At 38.5% G+C, this 23,887-nt stretch overlaps 1 protein-coding gene across 2 annotated transcripts in view; it reads right to left on the bottom strand.

Annotated features, from left to right (window-relative positions):
* The window catches only part of PDS5A (PDS5 cohesin associated factor A), a 71,560-nt gene extending 48,752 nt beyond the window's left edge, over positions 1-22,808 (bottom strand). Inside the window, exons 1-2 of one of the 2 annotated variants that reach the window (XM_058838000.1) lie at positions 22,539-22,808; positions 21,574-21,744 (exon numbers count right to left, since the gene is read on the bottom strand). In XM_058838000.1, the coding sequence (XP_058693983.1) occupies positions 21,574-21,744; positions 22,539-22,565 (198 nt within the window). In that variant the 5' untranslated portion in view covers positions 22,566-22,808. The remainder of the gene's footprint in view (positions 1-21,573; positions 21,745-22,538) is intronic. The other variant, XM_058837999.1, reaches the window with a different exon arrangement.
* Between the last annotated feature and the right edge of the window lie 1,079 nt (positions 22,809-23,887).

Here is a 23,887-nt window from a genome sequence, read left to right as displayed (position 1 = left end):
TGTGTTCCATTCCTCCATGTCACTTGAGCGTCCTCAGAGTTAAAACTGTGAAGGATAGCCACACTGTATACCAATAGGATTTGGTATGCCCACTACAGACACAGGATACACAGTGCACACAATGAAGAAATACAAGAGAGAACACAGAATGATAAATCTTGATAGGTCAAATTAGAATGATAAATCTTGATAGGTCAAATTCACCTCTAAAATAATAGTAATAAAGCACAAAAGACTGAGCTCACACAGTTAATAAATACATCTCTTACTCTAACCAGAGTTTTTTTGTTATGGTATCATTCAAATGATCCTAGGATTGCTTCTCCATTATTAAGCATGTCTCTGCTTTCAACATCAAAGTGCTGTGTTTCACCTTTCTTTCCTTCCTGAGTTTTAAAATATGTTTTTAAATTCAGATCTTATGAATTAAAATAAATGTTTGACAGCAACCTCCTACAGTACATTACTTAAAAATCCTCCTCCATTTCTAGAAATGTACAAGTATAATACAATTTGCCACAAAGACAAAAAAGAGGAGATGAGAGGAGAAGAAAAACGCTATACAACAACAAACAGAAAAGAAGAGAACTTTACATCTATAACACAGAAAAACAAAAATTGTATCTATTGGTCTATTTCCTTAAAAATATTCTTAAACTGTGATTTAAAGCCCTAGCTGAAGGCACAAAACCATTCTTCTATTGACAACTCAGGTCTGCCTGTTACAGGGCCCATTTGTCACTGTGTCCTGGGGTGCATTAGGCACAGCATCACCAGCTGGTCAAGGGAAAGGATTGTCCTGCTCTGCTCTGGGGTAGCCTCACCGGGAGTCCTGGATGCAGCTAGAAATTGATCTGATAAAATCATCTGCTAATGAAACTGAAAACCTAAAATAAATAGATATATAACATCTACAGATAGAAAAGGTTAAAGTCAAAATAATTTAAGGTTTTTAATGTCCAAACTGGAAACCACTCATTATCATGCTAGAACAGTTTTTATTCCAGAAAAACGTGATCAAATTGTAACAGGAACTTACTACGCACTACTTTTTCAGATTACAGCAGTACTGTCTAACTGATGTCTGGCTGTACAGTTGAAACTACCTAGAACACTAATATTCTTTTATATAAAAAGCATACAGACTTAGCAGCTTTCACAACAAGAATCTGTTACTGTACTCTGTGCAAAAAGCAAGAGACAGAAAAATATACTTTAATAATATTAATGTAACATCATCCATTCCTTTCCAAACAATTAAGCAGTCGATTTAAACACTAATTCTAGAAAATGTAAACAGAATACAGCTATGCACATTTATAATTAAATTCATTCTGCATCACTTTTGATTGAATGCATCTCCATTAATTTGTCACATACTGGTATTTTAGTTAGCTTGAAAAAATAAAGTATTATAACTATTCTAGAAATTTACATTATTGCTATTTTTACCACAGCAACCTGAATTTCTAATTACCAGAACAAAATTTTACTCTCCCAGGTTCTGCAAATAAGTAAGTTGAAATGATTGGATTATAACACTGAAGAAATGCAAAAGCCTTCATTCAAACTAGCGAGAACAGCTAAATGAGGACTGCTAAAGTCACTCTCAGCATGTTATCAACATAGTGAAAATCGTAAAGTTAAATCTTTCCGCAAGGTATTCATCTGACTGTATCAACCATGCAGTGTGCAAGACAGTCAGTTACCAGAAAGGGTAATTCTGGGTTACCCTTTCACCCACTGCAGAGAAATACACAGACCCTGAGTTCAAGCACTGATGTCTGTGACATCTACAGATGTTGGCTCTGTTTTACCCGGAACTCTGCACCACCATGAAAGAAGCTCAGAGTGACTAGAGGCTGAAACGAGGCGAGATGAACAATACCTGCAGCTTCTTGTGAGACTTTAAGACTGTCAGCCTTTCAACTGCATTGAAACACACATGCAAGGCTGCCAAAGGGCTGCTCACCCAACTGCCCACATCTCACATGCAGCTTACATGTGGCCTGTTTCCAAAGACAAAATCAGCATGGTAGCTTGCCCTTATGTGACTCAGTAGTGGCTTTTGTGCAAGAGCTATGCCTCAGATAGGAATATTAACTTTTGCTGTCCCCATCTGCAGGATTTAGGAAAATGGTTTGTTGGATCAGGAAGCCCATCTACTGCTGAAACATACTGATGACTCCAGCAATATGGCAGGAAGAGGTATATAAACACCAAGAGAGGACAGGGTAATTAGTATAGATTGAGAAAAGACTCAAATCAGCAGTTGCAGGCAGGAAGAAGCAGGCAGATCTAGAAAAGGATTGCTGCACTTGGCAGGGCAAGCATAAACCTCCAAGCCAGTCACAGCAGGGGGAAGGCGTGTACATGTTGCATTTGTTTTTACTTTTCTTACACCAACTTATTCATAGGGCTCCAAAGCAGTAACATTTAACAACCCTTGGCTTGTAATGAGACCAGGGAAAAATACTCAGTATTTAAAAATCCCTCTGCAATCACTAAAAGAAGAAATTCAACAACTGAGAGAATTGGATACCATTTGTTGCAACAGAGATGATACTTCAAATTAACTTCAATACTAAGATTAAATACAGAAGATATTTAAAAGTAAAACTTAACCAAATGGATGTGAACCCAGATGCCACTTCAAGAGCTAGGACAATTGAAGGAGAGATGCCAAGAAAAGGCTGAAATCGCAGACCCAAATAATGCAACTCTGTCATCAGAGTGTTTTTCTATCTTCCCTCACATGATTTAAGCAGTACTATAGGTGATTCTTGCCATAAACTATTAACAACAAATTATATTTTTATCTCAGATCTCACAGTAAAACACAGCAAAATGTTTCACATTTTCTTGTTGCTGAAAAAAATACTTCCATGTGGTGCAGAGTTAGGATGAGAAGTCTTTGACAGCCTTAGATACAAGTCCTATCAGCCAGAAGCATCAAATAAACATGGAAGAGACATTAAAGTTTGAAGAAAAAGAGAAAAAAATACTCAAATCAGTAGGACCAGATGATTGTTATTTCAAAATCTTTAAATTCCTGACAAATGAAACAACAAATGTAGTAACACAGGTTCTGCTGGCTTTTCTTTAAACAGCAAACAAGCAAAATAATCCCAAAAAGCTATACACACATACCCACCCCCCCACCCCAAGCTAATGCCTAAACAAGGGAGATGCCAACTAAGCAGAAAGCACCAAATATTGATGTAACAATCAAGAAATTACATCTTGCCAATACATCCAACAGGCTGACATCAACAGAATTTTATAATACAAACCAAACCTGGAACAGGTAAATAAACCCAGAAGTCAAGAAAAACAGGGTAACACATAAAAAGAAAATTACTTTGATAACCCTCACCTCAGAACAGCTCATGCCTTTAATAAAGATAATCAACACTGTACACAAGACCGATCACGACAAGAAACCTAGTTTGAGTGTCAAGAACAGCATCATATTGAGCCACATGGAAACTGAGGAGCTTGAAAGAGGTGAAAATTAGGCCAGTATTGTCTCCTTAGCCCCTTCCTAAAGTGATAAACTGAAAGAACCTTTTGGAACTGAATTAATTTATTGGTGGAGAATGGTGCTATAACTGACCCTATTTCCATAAAAAACTGTGGTATGAGAAGTAGGAATTGATGGTGATGACATAAGCCTATAAAATCACTATGATACATCTATGCATGTGATTCTAACATCGGCGGAAAAGAGTAATATGGAAAGTCTTCAAGAAATTCATACTGCCATTATAATTACCAATATTAAAAAGTGTTGAAATATTTCAAATCAAATATATTATCTACAGAAAGCATTTTTCTGGACTTTATAGGACAGTATTTAAAATGTTTGTTTTAATATTTTGTCTGTTCATTTTATGATATTACATGCAGACTTCTCCATTTTGAGCTTGGGAGTAATGTGCATTTGTATGTCCAATGAAAAAGTGAAAATGAAAAGGCAAGGGCAGGTGAGCAACAAAAAAACCCCACCAAAACCAAAAAACAAACAAAAAAACCCACCAAAAAACCAAACAGGCTTTCCCATTTATCTCTCTGTATCATACCTATTTTTAGTTGCTGGATCTTGACATTTGCACCCAGTCACCAGTAACAGGATTATGTTTTCATTTGTTTCTAACTTTGTTGAACATTTTAATAGTATTTTCAAGCAATATAGCTGCAATGAGCTCATTGAAAATTGTCCCAAATGCAGAATATGTACTCTGTTTATAAAACCATGATTTTTTTCTTACCTAATTAAAGAAAAAAAAAAAATCTAACTCCTGCTTTTAGAGAGCTCTAATATACCTTTCTGGACCCGCAGTACTGTTTTAGAGGACATTATGTCACATATCTCAGAGCAGTGGTGGCTTTGCTCTGATTTTCTGCAGTTATTTTAATGTCAGGCTAAGAAAGTCTAGACTGGGAACTTCTCTCTAGTATTTTGAGAACTTAAGTAACTCTTAATTTCCATCATAAGAATTCTGCAACTAATTTGCCTATCAGTTCCATCAAATTCCTTCACTGTAGATAGCAAGAATATGACCGTAACTGCCGTGCCTGTCCCTCAACATTCCTCCTACGTAATCACAGTTTTATGGCTACTGATTTTGTTAAGATAAAAAGCAGGCAGTATATCAATGCAAGACTTTTTTTTTTTAAAGAACATTTTCAAAAAGTGATGGTTTTTAAGAAGTTCCAATAATGAGTGTCTTGTACTAAAACTTCACTTTTGAGAAATGGAAAGCTCACTGAGGTCCAAAAATCATAGAGCACTGCCATTTCCTTGCTTTGTCAGAAAGAGACTTCAGATAAAGACATATTTTTTATTAAAATACACCTTATGAATTTAATGCTTAATTTCTATATTTAAATACATCATTCAAGTTCAGTCTCACAATTGATGATGCGGAATTTAGCTGAAAATAATATTTCACTAAACTATATTGCTGGAATAAACAACCTGCAGGTACCAAATATAATTTAAATAGCTGCCAGCAATATCCTCATGAACAATGCCTACAACAGGAATCACACAAAATTTCTGAAGGGCCAGCATACTTACAAAAAGCACTTGAGGCATAATAGCTCTGTATTTGCAAAACACTTTGGCATGGTCATCCAGAAAAATCACTTATCCTCACCATGACAAAATTTGAGAAATTTCAATGCCAGAAGTACAAAACCAGAGAGAAGGTGAGACTTGAGAGAGGTTCTTCAGGTTATACCCCTTAAAGTAATTCAACATCTAGTTCAATACTTTATTAGAAACATTTTACTACCTATTAAATTTTACAGTTTTTGAGTTTTTAAAACTAATTCTGTAAATTCCAACACTACAACAGACGCAGTGTCTCAATACAGTGCATGCTCTGCAACAGTAACTTTTGCCTTCACTTGAAACAGCTGGAAAATTTATCTGATTCCCTTTCTAATATCAGACAGCTGAGACAATGTTAACCTGTACCCCAAGCATGAACATAAATTTGGCACCCAGTAGCACAGGATTTAGTCACTTCACAAATATCTGCATCTGTGACACAGTGACAAAGAGAAATTTGAGCAGCTTACAAAGAATGAATCAAGCTTCAGCACAAAAAAATTGTGATTGCCCAGAACACATAGAAAGCAGCCACTTCATCGATACTACTGGACTGAAGTGGCCTGAAGCCAAAATAACGCCTCATTTAAAAATTATCTCTGTTTCTCTGACTCAATACAGAGATTTCACTTTGCTTGCTCAGCTGCAGTGATCTCAGAAAAGCAGCCCACATGCATGTGCTGGAGGTTCAATATATCATCAAAAACCCAATGACTGGGAAAACTAAAAAAAAAGGAAGGGAAATGTTACCTATAGAAGAACAGAACAGATTGCAGGTGAATGACAACTAGTTGACTAGATGACTGTCAAAATAAACTAGGTCTTTTTTAAGTATACATAAGGCATTTCACATAGGCACAAAATTTAACTTTTTTCATCTAAAACCATTCTGGATCATATAGCTATTGCTGCCAGGTGGTGGATCCTATATAAAAGTATTACATCTCTTAAGCTTGCATACACAAGATTTCAAATACATGAAGCTCCATTGCTCTCACTTTTCAGAAGCCTTGAGTGGCTTTTGAAACCATGAAACTTTTTTACTTCATGTTTGGTAACTTGTATTTCTGACCTTTTCTGAATATTTTGTTCTATTTTTTTTTTATCACCCTCATGATCACAGCATGCAGATCATGTACAGGTACACTGAACCTATTCACAAAAAAAAACCCCTGTGGAACGTACCTTGCTATCTTGGCTTTCTTATTTTCTCCATCCTAAAAAGAAAAGTGTAACACTGCAATATTTTATTCTGATTGAATTAATTGTCTTGTTCTGGTTTTCTTAAACTCAAAATCAACACATTTCCCAATTCATCTTCATAGTGAGGAAAGAAAACTTCAGAATGCACTTTGGCCTACAAATTGTAGAGGTAGGCAATAGTCTTCTACAGCTGCAAGAATTCATTGGACATCCTAAAGATGCTGTTGTCTAAGACTTATGGTCAGGAAACAAAATCTGTCAACTACAATCTTTAACGCCTAAAACTCAAACATTAAACTGAAGCCACCTAACACCTTAAAGAAAAAGGCTGAGACCTAATATTTTACTATGAATTTTATGGCAGAATAGGGGAGGTGGAAACAAGCAGATGCTGATCAAGTAACTGATCTTGAGGAAAATGCTTCAGTATTTTTATTCAATAGTCCCAAAATACTGTCACATTCATAATGACATTAATTACAAAACTCTGTTCCAGATGTTGAGAGTACAGTAAATAACCCTAAACCAGATGGGGCTCAAATTCCTAAGCAAGGAGAGAAGCCAAAATATGTTGCTCTCAGATTCCACTACTGACAGTTTCTTCACTGAAGGTAAATATTGCCTGTACCAAGGACCAAAAAGAAGTATCAAAGAGAAACAAACCAGCAAAGAAAACTAAAGGATGGGGGGAAATGCTTCCTGCTGCCCACCTCAAACCATTGCCTTGTTTAACTTCAGGCATCCTTCTTTTGCCAGAGCTCTGACTGCTCACGTATAGGGTTAAAGAATGGTAAAATCATGAGGTAACATTCAAAACAGATAGTGGCCACCTGCTTACTGTGGACGCCATGTCTACAGTATTTGTTTTGAATTTGCCTAGGGTATGCCCTCAGAATCAGAAGAGAGCTGATTATTGTGTGAGTCAGGTACTGAGAACCCAAGTGGTAGGAAAGTAGTTTTCCATCATTGAACAAACTCTTCCAACTTCAGCATTTTGTATCCTATGCACTTATCACTTCTCTGGGTTGAGAAAGCAGCATCTCCTAGTCAGCACTCTTAGAGAAGCCCAGAACATCTTCCCTCCTCATTTTCAGTATGAGGATTTTGCAAGCATTCTGGTTAGGATTAAGACAGCACAAATTAAGTTTAGAGTAAAATGGGCATTTGCCTCCATCTAGCTTCCCATAAATGTACCGAAATTTCTTTGTGCTGATCAGACCTCTAAACATTTGATTGACTGGTCATGAATGGGCATGCGTTACTCACGGGTGTTTCTTTCATCTACTATCAAAGACTTGCCAGGTAATTACAGATTTTAGAATCAAGAGTCACTTATGGTCTCCAGAGTTTATATACAAACAAATAGACTGAACTCCAGGAATCTCCATATACTACTCAGATGTGAATATATGTAAAGCATATCCATGCAATCATTTCTTAAGCATTATTTTGAAGTCCTCCGAATTGAAGAGTACCAGAAAAGGCTTACTTCAATGTAAAATTAAACAATTAAACCCAACACGCCACAAACCAAATTATATGAGGTGAAATCACATTATTTCAAAGTAAGGATTTGTATAATCAAAATTATCTACATAACTTCATCTAAAAGTTTGTGGCAAGATTCCCACACTGCTACTTTCACAGTTTCCATATAACTGCTACTAAAAAACAGTCAAAATTCAGCTCTAAATATTAGCTGAAGTTTGGCAACTGCAGAATTTCAATGCATACAACCATTAAAAAATTGCAAACTCCTTGTAAACACTGTCTCTAAGAAGAATAAACAAAATTATGTTCAAACATACTTCAACAGCAGCTGGGTTTTTGGGACTCCTATCAAGGAGTCCTTAATATGTTCTACATAACTCTCAGGTCCTGAAGTGTAAAAAATATTACTTAAATGAGTTAAAGGAGTTCTAGTTCTTTCCAGAACAATTCTGGAAGTGCTTCATGTGCAAGAGTAAACTTGGAGATATAAGCCCTGTGGAGTATTAATAACTGGCTTTGATATGACATACACACAAAAAAAAGATTCTATGACTTGCATTTTATCAGTTCATGCTTGGGGGAGAAAGCTATTTACAGTGCCTATCTGCTGAATAATACAATTTTTTTTTTGCATTACGTATGATTATCTGTAAATAAAAGATTCATCTCTGTTTATGTGTACATATGCATACTCCCCTACAGACAGACACACATTCTGGAAGTTAGCACATGTCTTTGTTTAAAGAACAATCAACTACAGCAGGCATTAGGAAGGGAAAAACCAGTAAGAATCAGAGCCAGCAGGAAGACAAATCTGTTTGCAAGCAGTGGCCTGTACCGCCTATTCCAGTTCAAGTCACAGCACAAGACTCAATAGTTTGGACTGCACAACAGGAAAAGACTAGTCTAAACACCACAGACTGTATCTCATAATAGTAATACTGGTACAGAACTGCAAGCCATCATGCTTAGGGAGGCCTGAAAAACACTGAAACCTCAAATTCCTTCTTTTGCACAAACAGGACAGACAATAAGAGAAAACCAAACAATCCTAGAGAAAGGAGAGGTGTTATCTGTATTTCTCTCTACTTGTTACTACATCAATTCTGAATTCAAATATAAAATCAATTAATTTTGAAAGCAACCATGTATTAGAATGAATGGTATCTATTACTCCAGTTGCTCAGCTAAACATTAGAAAAATTCATTGTGGGCTCCCCAGCATTCACGCTTGTTCAAAATTACCAGCACCAGCAAAATCCACACATTTTTGTATAAACACAATACTGATCTCAATAGTTTGTAACCAGAGAACATTCTCCTGTTTCTTAACTTCTTTCTTCAGACATGGAAGGCCAGTACATCATTCACTGCACTGCCATTTGCAACTCCCTGCAACAAGGGACACGCTTCATTTTGATTAGAGATACTGCCCCAAAATAGAGGGGATGAAGGGGTGTTTGTAGAATTTCTTAGGGTGTAGTTTCATGGCTGTGTGAGTCAACCTAAATCTGCCAGATCTGTCCCTCCATTATGCCAGCACAGAAGTGGCTCATAAGTGACGATACTGTAAAATCCCCTTTTCTGCTGAGGTTACTTTTCAGACATATCTACTTCTTGAACCAGCTCATTACATGGCTGTAAAAATGACAGGGGAGGGTGAAATTACTTCAGCCCAATCTCAGGGTGCAGTTTAATGAACTAGAAGTTGATTTAGTAAGGTAAAACTCAATGAACACAGTGTTCCAAATTCAGCTGTCACTGCAATAGTTCACCCCAATATTGTCACAGAGCTTCTGTGAAAGCAAGGAATGGGTAGTAGGTGACTGTGTAAGTCACAGTGATCCAGACGAAAACTTACCTGGAAAACCTGCTTTTGAATTGGATCAATTCCACAATCCAGCATCCTGCAAGCCACAGATACACTTGGAAAGGCATGGGGAAAAGTATAGCCCACAAGCAGCAAGAGTGGCTCAAAGTGCTGGCCTTGGTGTTTTGTGCCTCCACACACCAGGGTTTGATTCAGTCAAGTCCTCCACCTACTGGTGTAGCAACTCCACCCTTTCCAATTACACCAGTTTTCCACTCTTTCTCTACAGTCACTATGTGCCTCTATTTTTTACTTTTTTTCTCCTCCCACTCTTCACAATCTTGATTTGTTTCTATGACTTTGAGAGTGCTGGTGACTCAAATAAGGAAAATTACTTTGAACCATTATTCTTCCTGAACAAGCAGCAGCAGTGAAAATGAGCAACTGTTTCTTCAGCAGCAGCATCATACTAAAAGTACTCAAAAGCAGTCTCATACAACAGTGCCAGGACGACAGGCTACCAGGACACAATACTGGCAGACTATAAAGAGAACTAGCCTTTTTTATTATTATTTATTTATTTCTTCTTAAGTTAAAGTAAACTGATTTAGACTTTGTTAGAATACCCACTATGCTGGTCAGCTCAGATTACTAAAATGACTTGCAATACTCTACAAAACCAACCTGTCATTACGTACTCCTCCACGTTGTTACACTCCTGATGAAATTATTTTTGCCCATGGCTTTGTTTTTGAGCAAAAGATTGATAAAGTTGAAAAATTGTGGGAAAATTCTCAATTAATCTTCTAAAAACACCAACAACTAATACTGTCCTTACTTCTAAAATTCTGAGGTTAGTTTTAAAATTAATTTTCTGGGGATATTGTATGATGCCAGGCTTTTAACAAAGTGTTGAGAGGCATCAATTCAGATTCTGTACAGCAACAAATGCATGACAGTGCTCATACAGACTGAAGTTGGAGTAACTCTAAGAAGTCTCAAGACAGTGAAAATTAGGGCACAGTTCCACAGTATGAGTTCACAGGAGGAAGAGCCTGTGAGACAGAGTCCCTCAAAGCATTTCTCAAACCAGGTCCACTGCTGGATAAAAATCTAATGGTGAACTCCATCCTCACAGACATATACAGGTATTAGAAACCAGTTTTAGCATCAAACATGGAGTGACACACAGAGCTCCAATTCTAGGATGAGTATTCTTTAATCTAGGTATATTCAACTCAGGCCAGAATGCCCCAATTGCATGAGAGCCTAAATTAAGAACAGCATCCAAAAATGTCAAAGTGAAACAAAATTAAATGGCAGCTTTTTAATCTGTAATCTGACTGAAGGTGATTTAACCTTTAATGGGAAACATAGACTAGGACTGAAAGACCGTAACTTTGGAAAACATTACACATTACCCCCGCTTTCCCAGCTGAGATTTAGGAACACAGACACTATACTTGATTTTTATTCCCATTTCAAAGCGATTTTTTAAAGGCTTATTAAGTTTTCTACTGACCTACTTCCAGCTCTATTAATGTGTATATATTCTACAAAGATACAGTTTTTGTACTTGGTGAACCCTCCATTTCCTAAAGCAAAATTCTCACGATTTTACAGCAGTCTAGACTACCAGTTTAAAGTGGAGCAAAGCTAAAATCTTATTTCCAGATTTCCCAATTTCCCTTCAGCTACAGTTATGCCTACTTTCATATTCTACATACATTTTCTAAGAAAAAAAATGCTACTAACAGCTCACAAATGCAACTCCTAGACCTTCATTTATTGACTTCACATGAGCAAAAACAGTACTTCTTGCCACTGATATTCTACTGGTAATAGCATAAGAAGGACCTTTTAAGAAGTGATGAATTAGAATTTTTCAGGAAAAATGGCACATACCAATGGTTTTTATAAAGGATTGAATTAGGTATTTAAATAAAAATGCATTTTCAGGGAAAAAAAGCTTTAAAGCTGCCTTGCATTCATTTGCCTTCTAGGTGAATGAATGTTAATTCTGCAGCACTTCACTGACAAGAAAGAAACACCTGTTAAAACCCACACATATACGGCCACTTTTTCCATCTCTCACAGATCACCAAGTTGTTTTTAACTATCTTAAAGTACTGAGTTTACCTGCTTTATTTTTATTACTGCAACATCTTAAGAATTAAACTTCCCTTCACATACTCCACAATACATTGTGCCATTGTGCAAACAAAGCAGCATAATTTCTGATTTATTCTTCTTCACTACTTCATGTAAAAATTTTTAAGAGAAATATTATTTCCTTTATGACTGACAGGACTAAGGTTCACAGAAAAGCACTGCAGTCAGAGTTAACTGACTGAATATCAGGCTTTTTTCTCTTAAATCACAAGAAAATAACAATTTTTATATTCTGCAGAATTTACTTTCAAATAATTCCCTATTAAATTATGAACAGTTTGATTAAATTTCAATAATGAGTTTACTTCAGAGAATCATTACTGCCTTTGGATAATTAAGTACATGCACGTATTTTCAAATGGTACCAGAAGAAAGGCACAGTTAAAACATAAAATTATATTAAAATAAATTGATTTAGTATAATTTGACTAACCTATGGACCAAAAGACAGTAAAATTTTTAAGGTGAAATATGCAACCACATCTTCCTTACACTCAACTTGATACAGAAGTCAATTAACTTATTTTTTTCAAGGAACAACTTACTATAACCAATTTCTTTTTATATCCATATCACTACTGGCATAATCATAACACTCATACTGCAAAATTTCTTTATATTAAGCACTTCCTAAGTTCAACTATAGTTTCATTGCACACATCCTCCTTTAGCACTTGTACCATAACCCTGATTCCAAGTAGCCAGAAAAACCTGAAAAAGCTAATTACATAAAAAACCACTACACAAAACATCAATTAAAGAACTTACTGTTTGTCTTTTGAGATTTTAAACTACATTTGAGTGATTTGGGTTTTGTTGGAGTTTTAGGTTGGCTTTTTTTATTACTGCTTTGCCCTTTCAGTAATACCATATTGCATAAGCAATTTTCATCAAGATGATCACGGAATACAGTATCACATTCAGTTGTTAAAAACCACTGAGAAGTTTAAAACCTAGTAATATTTTTTTAATACCATGAACCACCCCACTACCAGTTTGTGGGTTAAGAGTATTTAAAAGTTTTTGTGCTTTATTTTCCTCATTTATCTCCTGTTGTGCTGCTATTTGAAACCCATTTTATCACAGGCAGTAAAATTGCCACTGCCTCGTTTCCAATAGATCTCTTCCCCATCACTCCCCTCTCAGAGAGCTGCTACATCCCTTGCCTTGCTCTCATCCTCCTGCATTACTGCCCACTTTCCTTTGGGTGCCATGTCCAGAAAGCTGGGGAGGGGGCAGCAGATCCCCTAAGACATTTGAAACACCCATGAATTAATTAGTTGCATTAATTCCAGCTAGCACATGGGCTACTACTGCCTTTTGAAATGTTCAACAGTGCTGGTCCATGCTCCTTTGTGTAAACTGAATTTGGATGTCTCTATTCTGTTCAGCACCCATTAGACAAGTGCTCCATCTCTGAAACCTTTGTCCAACTGCCAGCAAATTTTGAACTAATGTAACTTCAGGGAAGATCAGTAACAGAGAAATTAAACTTATTTCATTAGAAAAGTGATGCAAAAACATTTTCCCAGGCAAAGTTCTATCATATATAGAGAGTAAACTGACACATACAAATGTTTTCCTCCAGTTTTTGAGAGACTGCTTTTTGGGTACCTAAAACAACAGTAATAAGATTTTCATAGTAAGCAGTAGTTTATAGCTGGTCTTTTGATGGGCTTTCACATTAGATGAACCAATAAAACAGTTTTAAGATCAGTAAGCTACGAAATACTTTAAAAAATATTGTAAAACTGCAGATGTTAAGCAATTTCCTCATGGTCGATCAGGCTATTTCTACAGACGGCCGTAAGAAAGAGAGCGACAACAACTGTAGAGAAAGGGGAATTCTTTAAGGATGCAAGCAAATTTTAGTACTGCTAAGTTCTAATCCAGCTACCTTTTTTTTTAAGCATGTGCATTTTTCAGGTACATTAGACACAAAGAATGGTGTGTGGGAAAGCTCCAGAAATATCCAGAAATATTTCTCCAAAATCCTTCTAAAAAAAAAATGTTCTTTCTCCTTCTCTTTAATTTTCAATAACTTCAAAAAGTACTGGGAAACAGAAAAGACATGTTTCTTTAATGCTTCTAAATGTATTTTGCCAGTACAAAACTTTTTCTCTGTTTCAATAGTTTGGAAAGTTTTGATAAATCTCATGGAGAGCGATGTCGTAATTTCTAGCATTAGAAACTGAAGACATGAGGCCTAAAATGCTAATGACTACCAAACTATTCCAGCAAAACGTGACAGGCTGTACTCATGGAAGACAATAGAGTACCATTAATATTAGGTAATGTAATTGAACAACTAAAAAGAACCAGGAACTCACTTGAGAATATGACATTAAAAAGGCTGCTCAGCCTTCAGAGTAGATTTGAAAGAATTTTTCCCCCACAGCAGCTGCAAAACTGACCTTAACACTGAAGCTCTGACACCTCCACCAGGTAAGTATATTACCTTCAGTCTCACATAAATAAAATATATGTTTAGAATACCCCCATGCAACCCAGGTACCAGAAAGTTTTCAATCTTCATTCCTGAGCAGCAACTACATTGTGCCAATTTTATCTTTGTTCCTCCTTAGCAGTATTTCATCATGCTTAAGAGATCTTTACAACAGCCAAATTCTGATGTCAGCACAGCAGTGGGAACACAGTTCATTAGTTTACTGCAGCTGCAAAGCCAGCAAAACACACATTGCTTTGAGCAATACCAATAATAGGCATGTGTTTTAGATTGATTTGTAGGTAACAATGGTGATTAACAAGATACTGCTGTCTGGGAAAAAAACCTCAGATATGAACAATGTTTAATATAGATTGGGGACTGCACAAAAGTTTGGTTTCTTTAACTACCAAAATGGCTAAATGGCTATAATATACACTGTGAACCAAAGATCTGATAAATATTTTGTCTGTTGTTTTTCTTTCTCATAGCAGAAGATGCACATTGATATTAAGCAGACAAAATAGTATGAACTGATTCAAGTAGACATAGTAGAAAAGTAACCATATATATATGTCTGATTTCCCTTTCTATCAATCATCTCCATATTACTGTCTGCAAGTCCAGGGATAGTTTTTCTTTCCCTTCATATCACTGCTAAGAGAATAACACTTCCATTCTAAGTCTTTGACCACAGCTGAAGCTCCTGCTGTTTTGCAAACCGAGGCATACAAACTCCTCATAAGAATGCAGTATTTCAGAGATTTAGTATCTAAGCTTTATTTAAAATATTTAAATTCACAGAAAGTCTCCCACATTGTACCATAAAAATACATACTGACTTGCATATCCACCCGGAGTGCTTTATATGACTACATCATGTCACTTAAACTGAAGACAACATCAGTAGAGTTCTGGTCTGCCACAGGCTCCCAGTATACCCCTAAGTAATATTTAGTCTTCAATAATTTGTTTCAGTTTTAGAAGAAAGGGACAAACCCAGAAATTTGTAATTTATTATTATCACAACAACTCTTATTCATCTCTTTTCCCAGGTAAATAAGCCCGTACTTCTCAAACTTCTAGTCAGTTTTTGTAATACTAATGTTAATACTGTACTTGGTAAGTGATTGCACACACAAAAGGAAAGACCACAACCAAAATCCTGAAGCCATTACTTGGTTCCATTCACATTAAAAGAAGTTGTTCCAGAGTTAATCAAGGTTGTTTAGTAGAGAAGCATATTGCTCAAAGACCACCTTTCTTATTTATTGTAGATGGAATATTCGAACTGAAGGAAAATACTTCAAAGTATGCTATATTTTGAAACCATAAAGTCTGAAGACTTGCATGCCAGCCTCCCACCTATTACAAAGTTTCTATACAATGCCTGTAAAACAGCCTGTAACACAGTTTTCACAGAAAACATTAGTCATTTTCTAGGTTTTTTAGGCGAGATGATGAGGCCTGATTTACAGACACCCTGGGCACTCAGAAATGTAACTGAAATCAAATAAACTTTCAGTCTGAACATATAAAGTGCAACAGAATGCATTCCACTTCAGAAGTCACAATTTAGAAATACCAAATCAGGCATATGAAGCCAGCTTGTCTTTCTGGTATTGGGGTTTGTTTTTTTCCTTTTCAGTAACTCTTCAGTTTCCTATCTTTTAACTGCAATTAACATCATGCAGTCACCTAACAAAAAAAGCATTAGCACAAGAATAAGATTAAAAATTCTTTGAAGTTTATAGCAGAATAAATAAAGGCATAAAGACTTCTGAACTAATCTGTCCATTTCAGTGGTCAGACATCAGAAGTTACCATTTCTAATTCAGTAACCTTTCAGGTTCCCCCTCCACTCTTTCAAATGGGAACTTTTTTTCCTTTCACAATACATTTATCTTAGTGTTGCTGGGAAACCATTAGAATAATATTGTACATGTGAAATTACTATTAATTACTGATGCACTTGTAACAAAAAACTATCAAATACAAAAACAAAGGGTGTCATCATCAATCAGTTTGAAATTCACTAACATCTGGGTGAACCTAGTAAGCCTAAAAGGTCTGTTCCTCTAAGGACTGACAAAATTGGGACATTGACAAAGCAATTGGTTAATATTCCATTGGAAAAAAAAAATCAGAACACAATTTCTTCTTCTCTGACTAGTGGCCTGTCCTAGTTAATGAAAAACTTGATTGTTACAAGACTCAAACTAATTAAAAAGATTAAACTATGAGAAAAATCAAATTAAAAATTTGGCTTTAGGCTTATGTGGCCAGCAATACCTCAAGAACACTGCAAATGCATTCTGCAGTTAAATACAATTAATGAAAGTTTAAAATTATTACAATAATTAACTGTGGATCATTTCTGTAACCTGGCTGTATGACCTCCACAAAATTACTTCTAGTTCTTAAATACAAGCATGTAAATACACGCAAGTCACCCATGTCATCTAAGACTTGCCAACAAAGAGCGTTTATTAGTTAATATACTATCCAACCCACTTAGTATGTATACACCTTTTCCACTCAAACATACCAAATTCTTGTGGGTGATACAACATATTTTCTTCTACCAGATGATATTTTAATTTGTATTTTCTAGTATTGTTTAAAATAACTACCTCAGTAAAAGCCAGGTCAGATCAAAGGTCCATATAACTACACAACCTCAGAGAGCAGCAATTAACTTACCCAGAAATATCAGGGTTAGCTAAGAGTAAATTTTTTTTCCTCTCACATAACTACAGCCTACTCCAAAACATTTAAGTAGCAACAAGCAAACTGTCTCAATTTTAACATGATGTAACAGATGCCTAAAAACCACCTGTGCATGATATGACAAATTGTTAGCATTGGCTATATCTGCTGGTATGGAAACACAACAGGCCAAACTATAAAGGGGCCGATACCTAAGAACCAGAGGAACATGCAGAAAGACAGTGGAAAGAAGGAGAGGGAGGCTGTTCTCACACAAATACATATAATAACTAAGAAATGCCAAGGGACAAGACAGGGAAGACTTCAAGGCATACTTGGAGCGCTAACTTCTCCAGATGATCAGCAGCTAGGCCTTGGGGAGGGCAGAGTGGGGGAGAATTGGAGAGAGGATGAAAGCATATGGGGGGCATTGAATTAAATGCAACTTTTTCACAGCAAATGCCTTGCCTAACTGTCACCATGGGAAAAACAACAAGAGTATTGGACTGATTGAAAAACAAAATGACAATCACTTCTCAAAAAAATCCAAACCTCCACAGAACAAAAACCAGAATCTTAACCCAGCTATGATAAAGAACTGTATCACCCTCACTAAATTCCAACTTCTAAAACTAAATTTCACAGAAATATATTTAAACGTTGCCTTATACCTGTATTTAAAATTTTCATAGTGAAATAAATTTATCACTTCTTCTCCTTTGAAAAATTTCAGAAACTTTTTTTTTCACTTTTGTATATTTAGCATTTAAGTAAATGTGCTTTTTACAGATTTCATGAATTTACACTGTCTCTAGGTAAAAGAAAATGCTGCACTGCATTTTCTTTTTTTCTACAGACTTGTCTTACACTTTACCAAACTGTACAGTTTTTAGTACAAAGTTTTATCTGAACTCACCATTATGCATTTTCTTTTACATTAAAAACTCTAGAAGGCATGATGGTTTTCCAGAAACAATGCAAATGTCCCCATTTCTATCTCAAAAGAAAACATTTGCTAACTTTCACATTCAAATGGAAGTTCCTTCAACATTCTACGGTAGGACTGCCACAAAAAGACGTTGTTTTTTCCCCTGTGCCAGCCCAAGTATTTGCGAGTTCTCCTGATAAATTAGATAAGAAAATGGTTCAGGTTCAAATTAATGTAGTTGGAAAGGGGTGGGTGTTCTCTTGTTGGTTGGTTTGGGTTTTTCCCGTTAAGTTTTAACCCAGTCAACTCTTCCATTTTGGTGTGCAGCAAAATTAAATGCTTCTAAAGAGGGTACAGAAGTTGGGACAAGTACTTGATAGCCCCACATATTTTGGTGGCAGTTTTGTCTTTGCCTACAAGGGCTGTTTATGTCAGTCACTGAGAAAATCACTCTCTATGCATTCTGAATTGATGGGGCTATTTGTACTATATCTGACAAATGAGTACACTACTATTAATCCTCATAATGACTAAAATGTTTTATATAAATGACATTTAAATGTTCTTTTGTGATCAAAGTTATATCTGAGATTTAAAAGTTTGCTGACAGCAATATACAAGTCTGGAGTTTAACACAGCAGTAAAACAGTCAATTTTGAAAAAAATTCAATATTCATTAAGAAACTTTGCAGCAAAGCTGATGCCAAGTTGCTAAAACTTCTTACAACCTTCAACTATCTTATGGAAAGAAATATAATATTGCTAACACATTTGCTCTCAAGTTGTATTTAGGTACTGGTTAGATCTTGGAACTGAAGGAGGGCTTCTTGGGTGCCTTGCAATTGTTTTTTTTCCTCTTCTATCACTTGGTTACATCAAAATTACCACCCCTCCTCACAAGCCTTACCCAAATTGTCAAGCATCTGACTTGCAGCTCTAAAAGCAATCTCTATACAATTTGAACATCTGCCCTGTGAAGAGAAAGACAGACCTAAAAAAATGAATTCTTTTGTAGTCAAAAAGTACAGTAAACCTCAACACTCTGCTACATGCTAGCTGCCTAGTTTGGTTAAGCTTAATTGGATCTATTGAATGGACACTTCAGCACACCAATTAAAATCACTTCCTCAACAGCTGAAACTATACATCACATACTGTCCCACTCAAAAGACGGCACCAAACCATCAATGTAATCTAACACAGCAGAAACTAACTTGGACTCCATTAAGCATTTCATTTGCCATACATATGCAATCCTGAGGCATTTCCTTTCTATGTCCCTCAAAAGATTCATGTTAATTTTAAAATTATCAATATTTTCATTTTCAGGACAATGATAATGTTATCATACAGATATATCAAAACACTTTGAAAGTATCTGGCCTACATTTTATTACCCACAATCCTAAGCAGAAGGAGGGAAAGGATATAAAAACATTCTTTTTAAAAGTCCTTGGCACAAAAGCTGCTGCTCAGGCACTCTGGGACAGGTGCCCAGAACGTCTCAAGTTCCAATAATAAGAAAAGCTTTCATCAGAAGAAGAGGTCTGGACACAAAAATACAGATGTGATACCAGAAAACTTGCTAATAAGGACACAAATTTGTAACCAATTAAGTTGAGCATGACCTCAACAAGCTAAAAGAACAAAAATTTGCAGGAACTGACCCACATCCTAGTGGCCAAAACTCTAAGTTGCACATTTTCTGCAGGAAACACCTTCTGTAAGAGCATCTTTGGCTGACACATCACCAAGACAAAAAAATCTACAATTTCAAGAACTGACTCATGCCTGAGTTGATACATTCTGTTACAGCTGGCTTTTATCACCAAGTCATATTTTAAGTTTTGGAAAGTTGTCTTTTGAAGAAAACTTGAAGAAATTAAGCAAAGCTTTTTCAAGCATTTCCACCACAAGCACAGCATCATCATAATATTCCACATACCAAAATGAATTTGTTTTTGTAAATTAAGTTAATATAAAGAAGCTCAGACTTCATAAAGAGTATACATATTATACAAAAGCTTAAAGAAAAACCCACTTGTCGGTTTAGTTCTACAGGGGATAGTATTTCCCATTGTCTTGATGCTTCAGTGAAGCCAATACCTGACCAAAAAAAATTCCTCTAACTCAGATTAAACAGTACCAATATAGTAAGATAAATCTTTTTACATTGCTTCAGTGATGGTAGGTGCAGTAACAAAGTATTTGTTTCCATTTAGTCTCAAATTTTCTGTCTGTCTGAATTCCGTAACAGTAATTCATTTTAAGAAAGACAGAAAAAAAGTCTTCTCGTAGCCTGAAAATAATGTCTAATACACACATGTGAATTCAATAAAACATATGTACATGATTTTGAAATTCTATTATTCCTATTATATAAGAATGACATAGTTTACTATTGCAAGTCCACCAACTGGGACAATATAAAATACCTGTTTCAAGGATCACCTCAAAACTGCATTCCTCTACATTCCACAGACTTTGATCCAAGGTATCTGTCTAAACAGTCACAACTCTAGTATCCTCTTCCGTAACTGGCAATATTCCACTGCAGTTTTGAAAATACTAGGCTGGACTTGCTCATTCAACAATTTTCAAAACTGTAAATAGTCAACAAGGCTAATTTAAAAAAACAAAAACACACTGACACATGCCTTGCTGCTTAAAGAGCAAAGCACAAAACCTATGTTCTCTTCACATTTATAGTTAAGAAAACTTTTCAATGTACTAACAGACTAGCCAAGACTTGTGATTTCTATTTTTAAGTCTTTGTGGAGACACTGCTGTCATGGGAAGCGGATCACTTCCAATTTCCAATCTCTAAAAATTATTACTCCACCCTAGGCATAGAAATAAATCCTAGGTTAGAAAAACCTTTGGTCTAAAGACCATGGTGTTAACAAACGATCTGTGTCAATATTTGGTCAATGCTCAATTCTCTATTTTCAGCATGGACTTAGGAAATAATATTACTGTATCACAGTAGCAATTCATTTTTTCCAGTGAAAGAAGGGATTAATAAAATAAAAAAGAGGTTAAGACTCGCACTCTCCCAGGATGCTAGCAAATAAGCAGAGAAGACGCTTTTCTAACATTCCCTTTTGCTTATAAAAATTTGGGAATTTTGTCAATTATACTAAATAGGAAAAAACCACTATGGATTACACTAACTTAAAAAATCTGAGGCAAGTTTTACATTTGTAACAATTTCAAAATTCCATCCATAAACTCCAAAAATTAAGCTTTTTTTTTTGCAAACAACGTGATCCTTTCAATCAAAATACCCTTACGGAGATCTACTTGTTTCCTCCGCCCAACGATACTTTCTTCAAATGCCAGAACCCAATAAAACTACCTAGCTTGCCAAAAAATTTTTGCTAACATATCCTGTAATTATTACTTATGATTTCACTTCAGACCTCTCCTCTAAAATGTGGATATGCTTCATGTACAAATTAACAGTTAATGTATCAACTCTGGCATTGAGAAAACTCACAAGAGAACAGTAATGAACTACAAAAATGGGAAAAATAGGTCTTCCACTTTTAAGGAAAAGCAATGAAGTCATATTCCCTTAAACGTCTGCAGGCAGGAAGGACAACAAAACTCTGGCAGTTCTCCATTCCAGTGATAAAATGTTTACCTTAACAAGTAAAAGTTACAGGCAGGGGGTGGTGGTCAGAATTGCTCACCTTTAACCGTTTAACCACCTCATCGTTGGTAATTTTGTCTGTAATCTCCTTCACTCCAGGAGGATAGTAGATGATTTTACCGTCGGCAGCAGGTTTTGGTTGGGTAGCAGGGAAGTCCATTCTGACGCTGCTGGTTATAAACTTTCCTTCTCCACAGTCCTCTACCGGCCTCTATCGGTCAGAAAACAAAAGTTCAGCAGAATAGAAACGACTTTCTAACCCTCTTTTTCCATTCCTCACCCTCAATTCGTTGAAGGCCCCGGCTATCGCCCCGCCGGCCGCGCCCCCCAGCGCTGCCCCCGCCGCATCCCGACGAAAGCGAGGCCCAGCCCGCCGCCGCTCCCCGCGACTCGGGCCCCTCCGCTCCCCTCCGGCGCCTCCTTTCATTGCGGGGCTGCTCCAGCCCAACACTGTTAGTTCGCAGCCGACGGTTTTACAATGAAATTTGGGGCCCAATCGAGGGATACCCCGCGGCCGAGGGCCCTTTACGACCCGGGAGGTGGGCCGGGGACACCGTTCTCGGCGCCAGGGGGTGGTTCAGAGCTCGCACACCGGCCCCGAAGCCGGGAGACGAGGCCTAAACAGTTAGGCCTCAAAACTATCGGGAGGCAGAGAAGCCAACAGGAGAGGGGGAGGGAGGGAGGAAGGGAGGGAGGGAGGCGACGGCGAGCGCAAACAAAACCCCCCCGCGACCCCCCCATCCCTTCAGAGCCCCCCGCCCACACTCCCGCGCCTCTAGGAGCCCCCTCGGGGAGGGGGCCCGGCCACTCGCCACTTTCCATTTGTTCCCGCAACTTCATGTCCCCTCAGCCCTCGCCTCGCACCCCCCCCGCCGGCCCCGCCGCCCCACATTCGGCCGGGCCCACAAAGAGCCCCCCGCAGCCCCAGCTCCGCGCACACACCCCCGCGGCCGCGGGGAGCGGGGAGCGAGCACGGGGGGAAGCGGGACCCGGAGCCGCCTTTACCTCATGCAGCTCCGGAAGGTGCAGCATTGAGCAGCCTCCGTGCCGGGTGGTGCTCGCCGCTCCGCCGCTACCCCGCCGGCCGCTGCCCTGGGCGCTCCCGCCGCCTCCTGCTCCGCGGCGCGGCAGCTCCTGCTCGGGAGCGCTGGCTGGGGGAGGGGGAGCGGCTCGGTGGCGGCAGCAGCGGCGGCGGCGGCGGCCGGGAGAGGGGGAGGCTCGGGCGGAGCGTGCGCCTCGGGGACCCAGCGCCGCTCTCCGCCCGCCCAGGGAAGCGCAGCCCGGGAGGAGCCTCCGCGCCGCCCCCGCCCCTTCCCCTTCCCCTGCCCGCCCGCAGCCAGCGGCGACGCCCCGCCAGGAGCCCCCAGCCCCCGCCCCGGGGCAGAGGGCGAGGCCGCCTAGTAAGTCTGGCACCGCGTGGAGCCCCGCGCAGGACGGGCAGTACCGGAGCAGAGCTGCCTCAGCTTGGCGCCTAAACACCCGGAGCGGCCGGGCCGGGCAGACTCCTCTGGGGCGGCGGGGGCACGGCCAGCGCCGGGCTGCGATGCCCGGCTGTCGGCAGTGTCAGCGAGCGAGCCTGCGGGTTCCCGGCTGCAGGGCGGGAAGGCGAGAGTTATGTTGGCGCTTCCTTGCGGAGTCCGGGCCGTTCATGGATGCGCGGGCTCGTCTGGCCGGTCCCTCAGGCATGTGGGGCCTGGTCAGCGTGATAGAGAAGACAGTGTGCGGAAACGGTGTGTGGGATGGCACGGAGAGTGCGGTGGCAGGCGAGAGTGAGCAGTCCTTCAGACAGATGAGGGGAAAGAGCAGTTGGTTATGCTTTGGTTATAAATCTTAAGGAGCAGCTTGAATATGCAGACCAGAGGAGCCCTTGCCAGCCAACTCAGGAAATCCTTATGTGCAAAATGTCTTTTTAATTTAATATTCATATTTCCAGGGGATGGGGTATGTCTGGGAGTCAATAGCAAAGTGGGATATATCTGTCTGTTTTGAATCTGCAGTATGTACCCTGTCTGAAGTGTAGGTGGCTATGAAATATTTTCGAGATGTCCGTGCTGGTGCGAGAAGGTGTGTGACAGCTGAAAGATGACTTGTAACTGATCAAGACTAATTTCGGGTCATCAGCTGGTTATTTTTGTTATTCAAACCAGCCAAAAGTATTATTTTTCTTAATTTTGGAAATCTATAATGAATTGTCTTTAGAGCAGATTGAAGGTAGGAGGTCAGGACCAGTCTCCATGAAGGGACTTTTCTCTCCGTGGGCGTTGCACTGGTACCACGGGAGCCTTGCTAGGCACAGCAGGGTGGCTGGCATGGCCTGGCAGTGGTGAAGGAAAGATGAAGGAGGGTGAGGGGAT

Source organism: Poecile atricapillus, chromosome 4 (assembly GCF_030490865.1).
Source record: "Poecile atricapillus isolate bPoeAtr1 chromosome 4, bPoeAtr1.hap1, whole genome shotgun sequence".
NCBI classification, from domain to species: domain Eukaryota; kingdom Metazoa; phylum Chordata; class Aves; order Passeriformes; family Paridae; genus Poecile; species Poecile atricapillus.
This window is presented reverse-complemented; position numbering and strand designations above follow the sequence as displayed.